Source organism: Bos indicus x Bos taurus, chromosome 23 (genome assembly GCF_003369695.1).
Source record: "Bos indicus x Bos taurus breed Angus x Brahman F1 hybrid chromosome 23, Bos_hybrid_MaternalHap_v2.0, whole genome shotgun sequence".
Taxonomy (NCBI): domain Eukaryota; kingdom Metazoa; phylum Chordata; class Mammalia; order Artiodactyla; family Bovidae; genus Bos; species Bos indicus x Bos taurus.
This window is the reverse complement of record NC_040098.1, coordinates 9630137-9642872: the sequence shown is the minus strand read 5'-3', so window position 1 is coordinate 9642872 and position 12736 is coordinate 9630137. Positions and strand designations below refer to the sequence as shown.

Genomic DNA, 12736 nt, shown 5'->3' with positions numbered 1-12736 from the left:
CTGGAGCTGCTCTAGAATGGCACCCGCGCCGCGGGGGGGCAGGGGGCCACTCCCTGCTGGGTGGATCTGCCACGAGGCACAGAGGCACACAGGTCCCTGGCGGGCACACACCCATCCGGTGACACCCCGTGTGCTGGCAGCAAACTCCAGAAGCCTCTTCCTCCTGCATGCACACTGCCCGTCAGAGCCCCATCTAGCCTAGGACCTCCTCCCTGACCTTCAGGGCAGCCCGCCTCCAGGGCTCTGTACGGAACAGCCTGTCCAGATACTTCGAGGTCAACTCGTGCCTTTATCTGAAGAGTTCTCTGTTCGACTCAGACCAGGGGCGTGTCCCTGGAGGTGGATCTGGGGATGAAGAATATGGGAGAGAAGCAGACAGTGTCCCCAGGTCAAATGAGCATGCCCTGAGGCTGGGGCAAAGCAGTGAGGGTGGGGGGTGACGGGACTCTAGTGTATTTGCCTTGAACGATGGTTTTGTGTCGGGACCCTGCCAGGCTGTCGGGGCCAGAAGGGCCTCAGAGAGACATCTAACCAACGGGGGTAAGGCCCAGGCTGGTGACTGGGACACCGTGAACCGACGGCCGGACTGGGACTAGACCTGGGACTCCTGCCTGCCCCGGAGGGGGTCTGGCTGGAGTGGGGGAGGCTGGAGCAGGAACTGGGCCTGGAGCTGAGGCTGGGATGGAGCCAGGGGCTCAGAGCCCCAGTCTGGCCCCTGGAGGGGTCCCACACAGAAACGCAGTCCGAGGTCAGGCAAAAGTGCAGCGTGACTGATATTACAGCACAGGGAGCCTGGGACTGTGGACAGCCATGAGCCACAGACCTCCGTAGTCACTTTTAGAATTTCGCTTCAAAAATTGAACCTACTTGGGAGTCAAATTCACCCTTGAACCATAAGTTTGGGACCCCAGATGCCCCAGCTCTCCTGGCCAGTGCTCATCACCAGGTGCCCAGGACCCTAAAGGCCACAGTCTTGGCGCCTCAGAGAGCATCTAGGGTGAGCTTCCCTGCATAGACAGGCCCTGGGGCCCCCCACCCTTGGTGCTCCCCCAGGATAGTACCCTGGGGCACCACCTCCCCAATGGACTCCAGCTGTAGAGAACTCACAAGAGCCTGAGACACGCAAGACTCAAAAGGACACATGTCCAGCCAGGTTGACACAGTTCTGGACTTTATCCACAGTTGTACAATCACAACTTATATATATATATATCTGTATTTATACACCTTTAAATTACACAATCGTGTACAAAACAGGTGCGTTGCTGAGACCACAGCACTTCTCGGAGTTTCACAAGTGTTGGACTAACGGAGTCAGGAAGCCTGGGGTGGCGGGCGGCGGGGCAGCCCTGGCTCCTTGCAGAGCCGGACCACAGAAATGGGGCTTCACTGGGGACAGAACACAGTACTCGCCGCTGAGCCCCGAGCCCCGCGGGGCGGTCCACGCAGCATCAAGGGGGTTGGTGGGGGGGGCGGCTACAAGAGGCGGTGGGTGTGGGCGCCCACGCTCGGTGTTGAGTGCCCGATGCCAGCACTGACAGGTGGGGCTCAGGGGGATTTCGGGTGGGAGACCCTCCTTCCCTGGGGTCCTGAGGAGCCTGGGGATGAGAGAAAGGGGTCCCCAGTGGGCCCGTGGAGGTGGTTGCTCAGAAGGAAAGGGGTTTCGAGTCCCCGCCCTGGAGCCGGCAGCTGGAGTGTGGAGGGGGATGGGCCTGGGGTCCAGCCAGGGCCACAGCCCCACCTGGGTGCCCGGAGGCCGCGGGCCAGGATAGGGGAGCCCAGGCCCCAGGGTGCAAATGGGCGGGCCTCCTGCTTTGCGAGGACAGAGGCCCCCTACCCCAATTCCTGCCTGGGGGAGAAGCTGAAGAGGCTTCAACTGGGGAGTTTGGAGGCCTGAGGGCTTCTGAAATCTTGCTTCAGGCTCTCAGGGGCCTGGGTCACAGCTCAGGCTGCAGCAGAGGCGCAGAGAGCAGACAGGGACAAGAACAGGGGTGCTGAAGTGGGGGGGTCCTCACAGCCCCAAAGTCCCCTGGCCCCGAGGGAGGCCTGCCCCAGCGCCTCTGCCAGGGTCCTCTGGGCCCACAGGACTAGGCACAGGGCCTGGAGGCTGGGGTCTGGGACCTCCTGAGTGGGCTCTGGGCAAACGCAGCAGGGAGCAAAAGAAGACCGAGGGTGGCAGAGGGGCCGGGGGTCGTGCTGTCGTTACCTGGAGACCAAGCGCCACCAGGGCAGAGTGCGTGGGGTGTCCGCAGCCCCAAGGCTCGGCGCCCTGAGCAGCGGCCTCCCCTGCTGCTGCAGGAAGTCCCAGGGCCTCAGAGATGCCGCTTCCCGTCCTTCCCCGGCCTGGGGGTCCTGGTCTGCCCGGGCGGCTCCCCACTCTATGGGCCAGGCTGGCTGCGCCCTGGTGCGAACACCTGCTAGGCCGGCACGGCCTCCGTCCACCTGCCTCAGCAGACACTGCTGCTCTCGGGAGGCCCTTGGCCCCCTCCCGCCCACGGGAGTCCTTTCCCTGAGACCCAGGCGTGCAGAGATGGGGGCCACCAGCGGGAGGGGCTGCGAGGGGCCAGGGCTGGAGTTGGCGGGGGTGGGGGACAAGAAGAAAGACCCGGTGACGGTGCTGCTCCGGAGGCCAGGGCACCTGCAGACCCAGGCCCTCCCTGCCGGCCGCAGGCGTTCCCCTGCCTGATCCTCTGCGGAGCCTCCTTGGGCAGACCAGAGCAGGGGCGTGGAGGAGGGAGGAGGGAGGCGAGGCCGGTTTAGCCTGGTGGATCTACAGTTTTCGGTGGACTTGGAGAGATGGGAGAGAGAGAGAGAGGGAGGGAGGGCGGGCAAGATGCCCTCCTCCCCAGGAAACGGGAGGAGGCTGCTACTGTTGCTGGCTTTGCCCTGGGCTTTGGGGCCCCCTCCCTGCTGCCTGAGAGCGGGATGGGGCCTCTGCTAGTGACTGGGAGGCGGTGTCTGGCTCTGGGGAAGAGACTGGGCCCAACCTGCCGACAGCTGGAAAAAAGAGCCCCAGTGGGGTCTTATCCCCTCCCCGACCCCATCCCTGTTCACCCCTCCTCCTACACCAGTGGCACTGTCTGCAACTCCAGCTAACGCCTCTGCTTGTCTTGAGGAGTCTAGGGACCCCGGAAACCTCTGTCGGAGAAGAGGGGGTGACCATCCCTCCTCCAGCCCCACCAGTCCTCAGGGACGAGGCTAGGAGAAGGGCACTCCCCCAGGCAGAGTGGAAGACTAAAGGGGTGGCCCCCTTCTCGGGGGTCTTCAGAGGAGGCCTCTAAGAGTAGGTGGTGGGAGGGGAGCAGGGTGGGGCATGAGGCAGAGGGCAAGAAAACCAGGCCTGGAGACTAGGGGCAGGCGCTGGCAGCCAGGGGTGGGGATGAGCGTGGCGGGGAGGAAAGGCTGGGGGCACCGAGGATGGAAGGGTCCAGGAGACACCCCTTCGGGTGCAGGAGACTCTTTGGTGGGATCTGAAGAGCAGATGTGATGATGTCGCTGTCGGGCTAAGTTCTAAACCCTCACCTGCCCTGGGGCCATCACCCCAAGTCCCACCACCCTGGCCTCCAGGCAGCCCTGCAAATGCTCCGTCTCTTTATATTTTTTGTTTTGTTCTGTTTTGACTTTTAAAAAAATAAAAGCTTGATCGGAAAATATGTCTGGAACTCTATGGCAGGGGGTGGGGGGGCGGGAGGCGGCAGGGAGGGGGGCGGCGGGTGAGGAGCTTGGGCTGGGGGGGGCGGGGCCGCTAGACGACCTCCACGTAGTTGGCGGGGTAGAGTCCCAGCTGCCCGCTGTCCAGCCGCCCGCGGCACCAACCCTGCTCATCCTCCTCGCCCAGCTTGGTGAGCTCGTCTCCTAGGGAGGGAAAGGACACGGAGGAGCTGACTGACCTGAGCCTGAGTGGGACCTCCACCCCAACCTTCCCCGGAAGCCCTCTGATTAGGCTGGGCCCACCCCAACACCCTCCTCCCCGCATTAGTGCCCGCCCCGGGGACCAGCTCCACCCACACCTCGACATGCAGGTGCGGCCCAGCCACCAGCTAATCTGGGTCTCAGCTCCACCTGGGAAGCCCAGGCCACACCTCCAGCTTCATTTCCCCGCTCCGATCCCTCCCCCGGCCCCCCCTTGCCTTCAGGCTCCCCCACAGTCGGCCTTCCGGCCCTCCCTCACCCTATTCTCAGGTCCAGATCCCACCCCTGGCACCCCGCTGCCATCCTTAGAGTCCGCCCCGGCTCTCCAGCCCAGGTCTTGCCCCTGGGGCATGGGTCACCCCAGGTCTTGCCCTCAGGGCACGGGTCACCCCCAGATCTTGCCCCCCGGGGCACGGGTCACATCCCTGGTCTCGCCCACCGGGCCCGCCCCCTCACCCGCCTTGAAGCTGAGCTCGTCCTGCTCTTGGCCGTCGTAGTCGTAGAGCGCCCGCACGCGCACTCCCTTGGCGTCCTCGTCAAAGGGGTTGGAGCCTCCGTTGGCCTCACTGCCCCCAAACGGATTCCCGCTCTCATCGTCCGACCACTCGGTGGCGTAAGTCTGGCCCCTGTCGTAGCTGCTAACACTGAGGCGCAGGGACAGGACCTGGCCTGAGCGGCCCCTCACCTGGTCCCTAGGGCTGCCCCCTCCCAACCAGGGTGCTGACCCCAAATCCCACAGAAGCCGGAGCAGGCCTTGTAAGAGGGAGCCCTCACTGACGGCTCTTTAAACACACGGGAAGCAGGACTATTAGCATCACTCAGCCCTGGAGTGAGTGGGTGCTGAAGGAGACCCCAGAGAACATCTGACCCCCCATCTGAGAGGGGCAGTACAACCCAGTGACTAAGAGTGAGCATTCCAGTAGGAGGAGCATCATGTTAATTAATGTGCAACACGATAAATCAACACTGCTGCGTGTTATCTATGAACATTAAGACAGTAAATCCTGAGCTCTCACCGCCAGGAAAACAACTCTTTCCTAATTCCTTAATAACCTTGAATTTATAGGAGATGATGGATGTTTTACTCAATTTATGGTGATAATCATTCCTGTCTATAAGTCATGATGTCTGTAAGTCACATCATTATTTTGTACACCTTAAACTTAGTGCTGTATGTCAATCATATCGCATTAAAACTGGAAGAAAAAAAAAGAGATGAGCCAAGCTCATTTTTAGTCACTAAGTCATGCCCAGCTCTTTTGTGACACCATGTACTATAGCCCGTCAGCTTCCTCTGTCCAGGGGATTTCCCAGGCAAGAATACTGGACTAGGATCTTCCCAACCCAGAGATTGAACCTGAGGCTCCTGCACTGGCAGGTGGACTCCTCACCACTGAGCCACCAGGGAAGCTATATATATAAGTGAGTGAGGATTCTGGGGCCAGACCTCTTGGACAACGTATCTTGGCTCTGAGGCTTACGAAACGAGCTGTGTGACCTTGGGCAAGTCACTTACCCTCTCTGGGTATCGGTTTCTCTATCTGTAAAATGGGAATATTCAACGAGATAATTTACGGAAAACAGCACAGCGCCTCGCATTTTGTAGGAGCTCTCACAGACTGGCTACCTCTGTCTCTGAGAGGAGCACAAGGTTGTCCTGATTTAAACCATTTCTTATCTTCTAAGGTAAAACTCAGTGGCCCCAGTGTGGGGGCTCCCCAGGCCCCCAGGAGGCTCCAGAGGAGGCACTCACCTGCCACGGTCCCCAGCCTGAGATGTGGACTCCACCACGCCAGCAGCATTGGTCAGCGCTGCCCCCTCTGCCTTCTTGGGCTGTTTCTCCTTCTTGGCAGCGGTGTGAGGGAGGTCTGGGTTCCACTCCTGGAGGGCACCAGGGGAGGGGAGCAGTTAGGCTGGGGGGCTGCCCCCAGAGGCTCCTTCCAGCAGTTTGGGATCCCTCTACCCCATCCCCACACATCCTCACCTCAAACTGGGGCCAGTTCATGGGCATGCCAGGGCCACTGGTGCTGCGGAACCATCTGAGGTCGTCCTGGGCATCGGCCCCCCGGATGGCCTGCTCCAGCTCCCGGTACACTTGAACGTAGCTATGCGTGGAGGGGACGGGCGGTTCAGGGCAAGATGCACCCAAGCTTCAGTGAGGGCCCGTCCAGAGGAGCAGGGTGCCGGAAGCCAGGAATCAGGTGGCTTTCTAAGTGCAATCTCTGAGTGGGCAGCTCCAGGCATGTCCTTCTCCATCCCCATTTTAGCCGCTTGCCCATCCATCCAAGCACCTTTCCTGAGGGCCTGGCTTGCCTCAGCGCTCACCCAGGCAACCACCGGCCCCTGCAGCCCTGCCCTCCCTTCCTGCTACTGGAATGAGGGCCCAGGAAACCCTGCTGCCCACCTCCCCCACCCCGCCCCTGCGCCGCCATCCCCAGCTACCTGCTGCTCTCAGCCAGGTTGAGATGACGTTTGATGTCCAGCAGCACCTCCTTGAGGAAGACCAGCCGCTTTTCCTCAAACTGCTGGCACTGCTCAAACACCTGCTCCATGCCCTCCATGTACTGGGGCGTGGTCTTGCCCACGTCGTCCAGCACCTTCTCATACTTCTCCTGCGTCTACGGGCACCAGGGCAAAGGGGAGTAAGACCCAGGCCTGCAGCTCCCAGCTGCCACCCACTCCAAGGGGCCCCAGACCCCAGCCCAGCCGGAACCTTCTGCACGTCCTGCTTGCACTTGTCCACTTTGTCCTGCAGCTTCTTCTGCTGCTCGGGTGTGACCGACTGCTCCGTCTTGCTGTTCATCTCCCGGGTCACGGCCAGCTTCTCCTCTTTGCAAGCCAGATGGTAGGCCTTCTTGGCTGCCTCTAGCTGTGGGGAGGGAGGCGAGGGGGCAGGGCGCCTACTCGTATGTAGGAGCCGAGATCACTGTCCACCCGTCCCTCCTGTCCGTTCCGCTGGGAGCTGCAAGCATACATTCTCAAAAGGAAGAAGCGGTGCAGGCCCCGGCTCCAGACATTCGGGGGCAGTGCCCACCCACCTGAGTACTGCCGGCCCCCACAGACACCCTCCTGTTAGGCCCTGCAGGGCCGGCCCTCTCTGTGGATGCTTCCTCCTGGCAGGCAGTGCTGCTCCCTGTGGGCACAATCCCAGGGGGCAGCGCACTGCCTACAGCGTCTGTAGACGCCTTTTCTTGGCTCAGTCTGTCCCCCTGAGCCCTGCCGCCTGGCCTCGCCCCTTCCGTGGCAGCCGCCCGCCCACCAGGCACCTCCTTCATCTTCTTGGCCCAGGGCTTCTGGGCCTTGCGGAAGCCGTCCTCAGCCTCCTTGGTCTCCTTGAAGCCGCCCATGATCTGCTTGTGGTAGGCGTCCTTCTGCCAGTTCTTGACCTTCTCCAGGTCCTCGTTCAGCAGGCTGTTCTTCATCTCCTGGTGCAGCTCGCTCACCTTGTCGGCCTCCGTCATTATGGCGCCCCAGGCCCGCTCCAAGCTGCCATACTGTGGGCCTGAGGAAACGGCCGGGGGGTCACCAGGTCCTTGTCACCCCCTGCCCAGAGGCCTCCTTCACGCCTCCTTTCTCTGAGGCTTTCCCCATACTTCCCATGGCAGCAGAAACGCCCTCCTCTGCTCTCCCTATAGCTTTATCCATCCTCCAGAACAGCCCAAGAATAGCCACCGCCTCCAGGAAGCCTTCTCTGAACACTCTATCCTCACAGAGCTCTGCCAGCAGCCCTCATAATTCTTCTTATATGTAGCATCTGCCTCTGGGCCTGCTCCCTGTCGCCTCCATTAGCTTGTGAGCCCCATGGGGGACAGCCTGGACCCCATGAGTTCTCACAGGCCAGCTCCTGGTGCTCCAGGAATGTTGATGTAAATGTAAAAGTGAAGAACCAACTGGTGACGACGTAACAGGAAGCCACTGGAACCAGACAACCCTCAGGATCTGCACCAGGGCAAACAATAGCTATCGTAAAATTTGCATATGGGTCACATTAAACGCCCTGAATTTGATAGCTGAACTATGATTACATAAACAAATGTCCTTCTTCTTCAGCGATTACATAAACAAATGTTCTTATTCTTCAGCAATAAGGTGAAGGATTTAGGGTGAAGGGGTGTGTCTCCAACTTAAATGGCTCAGAAAAGACATGCCTATAAATAGAGAGGGCGTGAGAAAACAAACCCGATAAAATATGAGCTGGTGAGTCTGGGTGAAAGGTAGGTAATTCTCTGTACTATTCTAGAAATTTTTCTCTAAGCTTAAATTATTTCAAAATAAAAGGTTTTATAAGTTCCCTGGTGACCTCGTGGTTAGGATTCCAGGCTTTCACTGCCCCCTGGACCTGGGGTTCAATCCCTGATCAAGGAACTGAGATCCTGCAAGCCCCATGGCACAACCAAAAAAAGTCTTTTTTCCCCTCTAAATTCAATCCAAAATTGCAGAAAGCGGAGTTGATCAGCGACAGGGAGGCCTGGGTAGTTTGGGAGGCGAAGAGTGCGTGTGAGGGGCGGGCGCTGGCAAAGGCCCAGTGATGAGAGGTTGCAGGAGCATCCAGGGACGGGGTGCTCCCGGGACTGGGCAGTGGAGGGCCGGTTAGCGCCTGGGTGTGCGCCCGGGCCGGGCACGGAGGGGAGAGGCGGCACCTTTCTCGAGGAGCTGGCGCCAGCGCTTGGCCCAGTCGGTGAGCTGCTGCGCGTAGGCCTTCTCGATCTTGGCGCGCTCCTGCACGCAGCTCATCAGGTCGTTGCACAGCCGGTGCCCGTCATCAATGCGCTTCACCGTCCGCTTGTAGTTCCCCACCTGGTGGCGGAGTAGCGAGCACGACTCCCGCGGGGCCCCCAGCGCCCCCGGCCCGGCCGCCAACCGTGGCGCCGCGTCCTGCGCAGGGGTAGGTGGGGGGCGCCCGCCAGGCCTCCCGGGCCGCCCTGCTCTAACGCCCTGGGGGTCCGAGCCCTCACTCCCCACCGTCTGGACTCTCTCCTTCGTCCCGCTTTAAATAGAATTTCCTCGCTGTCACCAAGTGCGGAAGAATATTTATAATTTGGACTTGGACTCAGATGAATTATTCATTCTGTTCTTGCCACGCAAAATCTATTATATTTATATAGAGTCATATAAGCGTTGAGTTGAGCTGCAGCTTCTTGACATAATATTATGTTTTGTAGACATCTCATTAAACACTTATTAATTTAGGTTTGGCAGTTTGTGGCGCTTTGGTTTTGGCAGTTTGTGACGCTTTGGGTTTTGGAAGCCAATGGAAAATGTCTTTCTGGGTCTCAAATACTTTGGGAGGCTCCAGTAATGCTGGCTCGTCTCCCCTCTTGGCTGTGGGGTCCCCAGAGCTCACAACATGTTGGCAGCAGTGCCCCGCCCCCTGCCCACGGCACAGGGGGTGTGCGGGTGGGGGCGGGGGTGCAGCTGTGAAACCCCAGGAAGCTGTAAAGCGCTCAGTTGTCCTTGTGAACTACTAGGAGTCTGATCCAGGGCCCCCAGGGCAGGGTCAGGAGGGCCCTGCTCCACACTGAATTCTACAGGGTCTCTGCAGGGGCAGCGGTGGTCTGTAGGGACCACTTCATGGCAACCACTGTCTGCTGAACATGGAGGGCTCCCGAGGGGCCCCAAGGGCTTGAGGGTCAAGGGCTGAGGTTGCGGGTGGCTGGAAGCCTGGGTCTCCACGCAGCTAGGCTGTCGGGTACCCGGGACCCATGGAGCACCTAAGACTCACCTCCCAGAAGCTGTCAGTGGTCTCCTCTGGAGCTAGCGAGGCCTCGTCGTAAGAGCCAGACATAGTGCGGGGTGGTGCGGTGGACAGGTGGGTGGTGGCGTTCAGCATGCGGGCTGCTCACGCGCTAGGAGGGCAGGAGAGAGTCCCCTGGAGACAAGGGAAGCATCCCAGGTGCCCCACACCAGGCCCAGGGCCCCAGCGGGCTACGGGGACTCCACAGGCATGAACCTTGAGTTGGCTGGGAGCTTCCTGTCTACAGACTGGCTCCTCGTCCCTACGGTAACCCCAGTATCCACCAGGTGGCACCCCTCATTCCCACCTCCCAGCTGGTCCCCCACGAGCCCCTCGTGCCATATCCTTCTCCTTCTCCCCTTCCCCCAAGTCCGTCCTCCAGCTCCAGTGTGGGCACCTCCTCTCAGAAGACCACCTCCTCACCAGAACCATGCTGTCCCCAAGGGTTTTGTGCTCCTGGACTCTTACAGATAAAACCTCGGGCCACATAATTGCATATTTGCTTGACATAAATCTGCGGTTTGCTTCATAGACACACACAGCCCCTCAAAGCCAGAAACCACATCTATTTTTGTGCACGTCCTGCACCCCCTCCCCAGGACTGGACACCCTGTTAGGGCCCCCTGGGGCTCAAATGAACCCCAGAAGGCTTCTCAGTCTGTCCCCTTGGCATTGCCCACCTGGCACAGCTGAATCCTTGCACTGGGCTCAACAGACCCACCTCAGCTCCCCCTCCCCGCCCTGCCTCGCCATCCCCAATCAATGCAGAACCCCTGGTCTCAGCTCCTAGAATCTCTCTGAACCCCTACCCAGCACTTGGACCCAAGCCCATCACGAAGCCTGGTAGCAGGCCACCTCCCTCCTTGGGCCCAGGCTCAGCACCTCCTCAGTTCTCTGAGCTGCGGGGCTCTTGGAAATGCCCTTCTGGCTGCCCTGGTGCCCAGTCTCAAAGCCTCCATTAGCCACTTACATGTCTCCTAAGAGTCCTAGACATGTGGCTTTGGGCCCACAGGTCAGGCCACTGCAATCTGTGCAAACACTGGGGTGGCTCTGTGTGCCCTGGATCTGTCGGCAGGCATCACGGCTCTCCAATCTAGGCCGTGTATTGCCCCCGGGTCGGGCCAGGCGCTGCCCTACTCCCACCCCTACCCAGCCCATACTGCTACCTCTAACAAGCATGGCTCAGTAGTCAGGAGACAGGACACAGAGAGCCAGGGGCCTGGTCTTCAAAGGGGCAGTGAGTCCAGGATGGGCCTGACCCTGAAATGGAGCAGGACCCTCTGATCCTTGACCCCCATGTCCCCAGCCTGCCTTCTGTCTATGGAAAAACTTCAGTCAACAAATCAGTTTAATCAGAGAAACGAGAAAATGCAGAAACAAAACTAAAAGTCTACAAGACTAAACAAGTCCAACAAGACTAACTAATAATCATTTAGTCTTTAAGCAAAGTCAAAGTCATATAGCTCCTCCTCAAGGGCTATATATAACACTCTGAGCCATATCCTGTGAGCTGTCTTACAGACACTTACTGTAGCCATGACCTGCTGCTGCTGCTAAGTCGCTTCAGTCGTGTCCAACTCTGTATGACTCCATAGACGGCAGCCCACCAAGCTCTTCTGTCCCTGGGATTCTCCAGGCAAGAATACTGGAGTGGGTTGCAATTTCTTTCTCCAATGCATGCATGCATGCTAAGTTGCTTCAGTTGCGTCCGACTCTGTGTGACCCTATGGACGGCAGCCCACCAGGCTCCTCTGTCCACGGGATTCTCTAGGCAAGAATACTGGAGTGGGTCGCCATTTCCTTCTCTAAGCCACGACCTAAGCTGCGCAATTCCAAGAGTTGGACTCAAAGAAAAGGGAATAACCTGACCCTGGAACTGAAGATTACTGCTGCTGCTGCTAAGTCGCTTCAGTCGTATCCGACTCTGTGCAACCCCATAGATGGCAGCCCACCAGGGAACTGGAAATTAGCTGTACTTAAAACAATCAAGATGACACTGATCAGACCACCACATGACCAACTTCAAGATGACTGTCAGAGCTGACTGTGTTCTTTCTGCAAGTAGCCCCCTCCTTGCACCTACAAAAGCTCTTCCCCACTGATTGTCGGGGGTGAGGAGTCAGCCTTTGGATAGAAGTCTGCCCTCCCTGCCAGTTTGCCGGCTCAGAAATACAGAAAACTTTCCTTTCCACCAGCCTTGCCTCTTTACTGTCTTTAGAGCAGCAAGCAGCCAGACCCCTACATTTGATAACAGTTTTTGGCCCCCAACGTAGGGGCCGCTGCACTCTCACAGTATATAGCTCCCTGGGGTTCTCCCATGACCACACACTGGGGTGGCTGTGAGGAACCCGCTGCTTGTGGCCAGCTGGCCCCAGGAGGTGCGTCTGGAGGGACATTCCTAGCAGCTGCCGAAACCATGTGTTCCGGGGATCTGCCCTATTTCTCCCCTGCTCAGCGCTGGCTGCCAGTGTATGTTTCTCCTGGGTGGAACGGGCATCTAGACCCGCCGACAGGCTCCAAGACTGAGAAGTCCACCAGTGTACACCCAGGCAAACTTCTCTTTTCAGCTCCAACTGCTATTTGGACATTTTGCCAATTGGTTCTGACATGTGTCTGAGGCTGAGGACAATTTGTGCTGGGAAAGTATTTATTTGGGACTCCATGTCATCCTCTTGGAAGATTTGTGACAGTTCTGTCTTCTGGTGTGTGAGTGCATATTCCATGTGTGTGAACAGAAAAGTTTTAGCAATGAGGTTACTAAAAGAAAAACATGAAGTTTTTTGTTCATTTTAATTTGTATTTTTAGGAAAAAGATAAATTTTTTGGCCACACCATGGCATATAGGATCCCAGTTCCCCAATGAGGAATCAAACCTGTGCCCCCTGGAGTGGAAGCACAGAGTCTCAACCACTGGACCACCAGTAAAGTCTCAGAATTGTTCAAGAGACAGGAATACCAGACCACCTTACCTGCCTCCTAGGAAACCTGTATGCAGGTCAAGAAGCAATAGTTAGAACCGGACATGGAACAACAGACTGGTTCCAATTTGGAAAAGGAGTATGTCAAGGCTGTATATTGTCACCCTGTTTA

At 58.3% G+C, this 12736-nt stretch overlaps 1 protein-coding gene across 3 annotated transcripts in view; it reads right to left on the bottom strand.

Annotated features, from left to right (window-relative positions):
• Window positions 1–1150: 1150 nt before the first annotated feature.
• The window catches only part of PACSIN1 (protein kinase C and casein kinase substrate in neurons 1), a 65196-nt gene continuing 53610 nt past the window's right edge, over window positions 1151–12736 (bottom strand). For all 3 annotated transcript variants that reach the window (XM_027524462.1, XM_027524464.1, XM_027524463.1), the window contains exons 2-10: window positions 9635–9758; window positions 8553–8709; window positions 7179–7414; window positions 6626–6781; window positions 6355–6530; window positions 5897–6017; window positions 5666–5793; window positions 4369–4556; window positions 1151–3855 (exon numbers count right to left, since the gene is read on the bottom strand). In XM_027524462.1, the coding sequence (XP_027380263.1) occupies window positions 3746–3855; window positions 4369–4556; window positions 5666–5793; window positions 5897–6017; window positions 6355–6530; window positions 6626–6781; window positions 7179–7414; window positions 8553–8709; window positions 9635–9742 (1380 nt within the window). In that variant the 5' untranslated portion in view covers window positions 9743–9758 and the 3' untranslated portion in view covers window positions 1151–3745. The remainder of the gene's footprint in view (window positions 3856–4368; window positions 4557–5665; window positions 5794–5896; window positions 6018–6354; window positions 6531–6625; window positions 6782–7178; window positions 7415–8552; window positions 8710–9634; window positions 9759–12736) is intronic.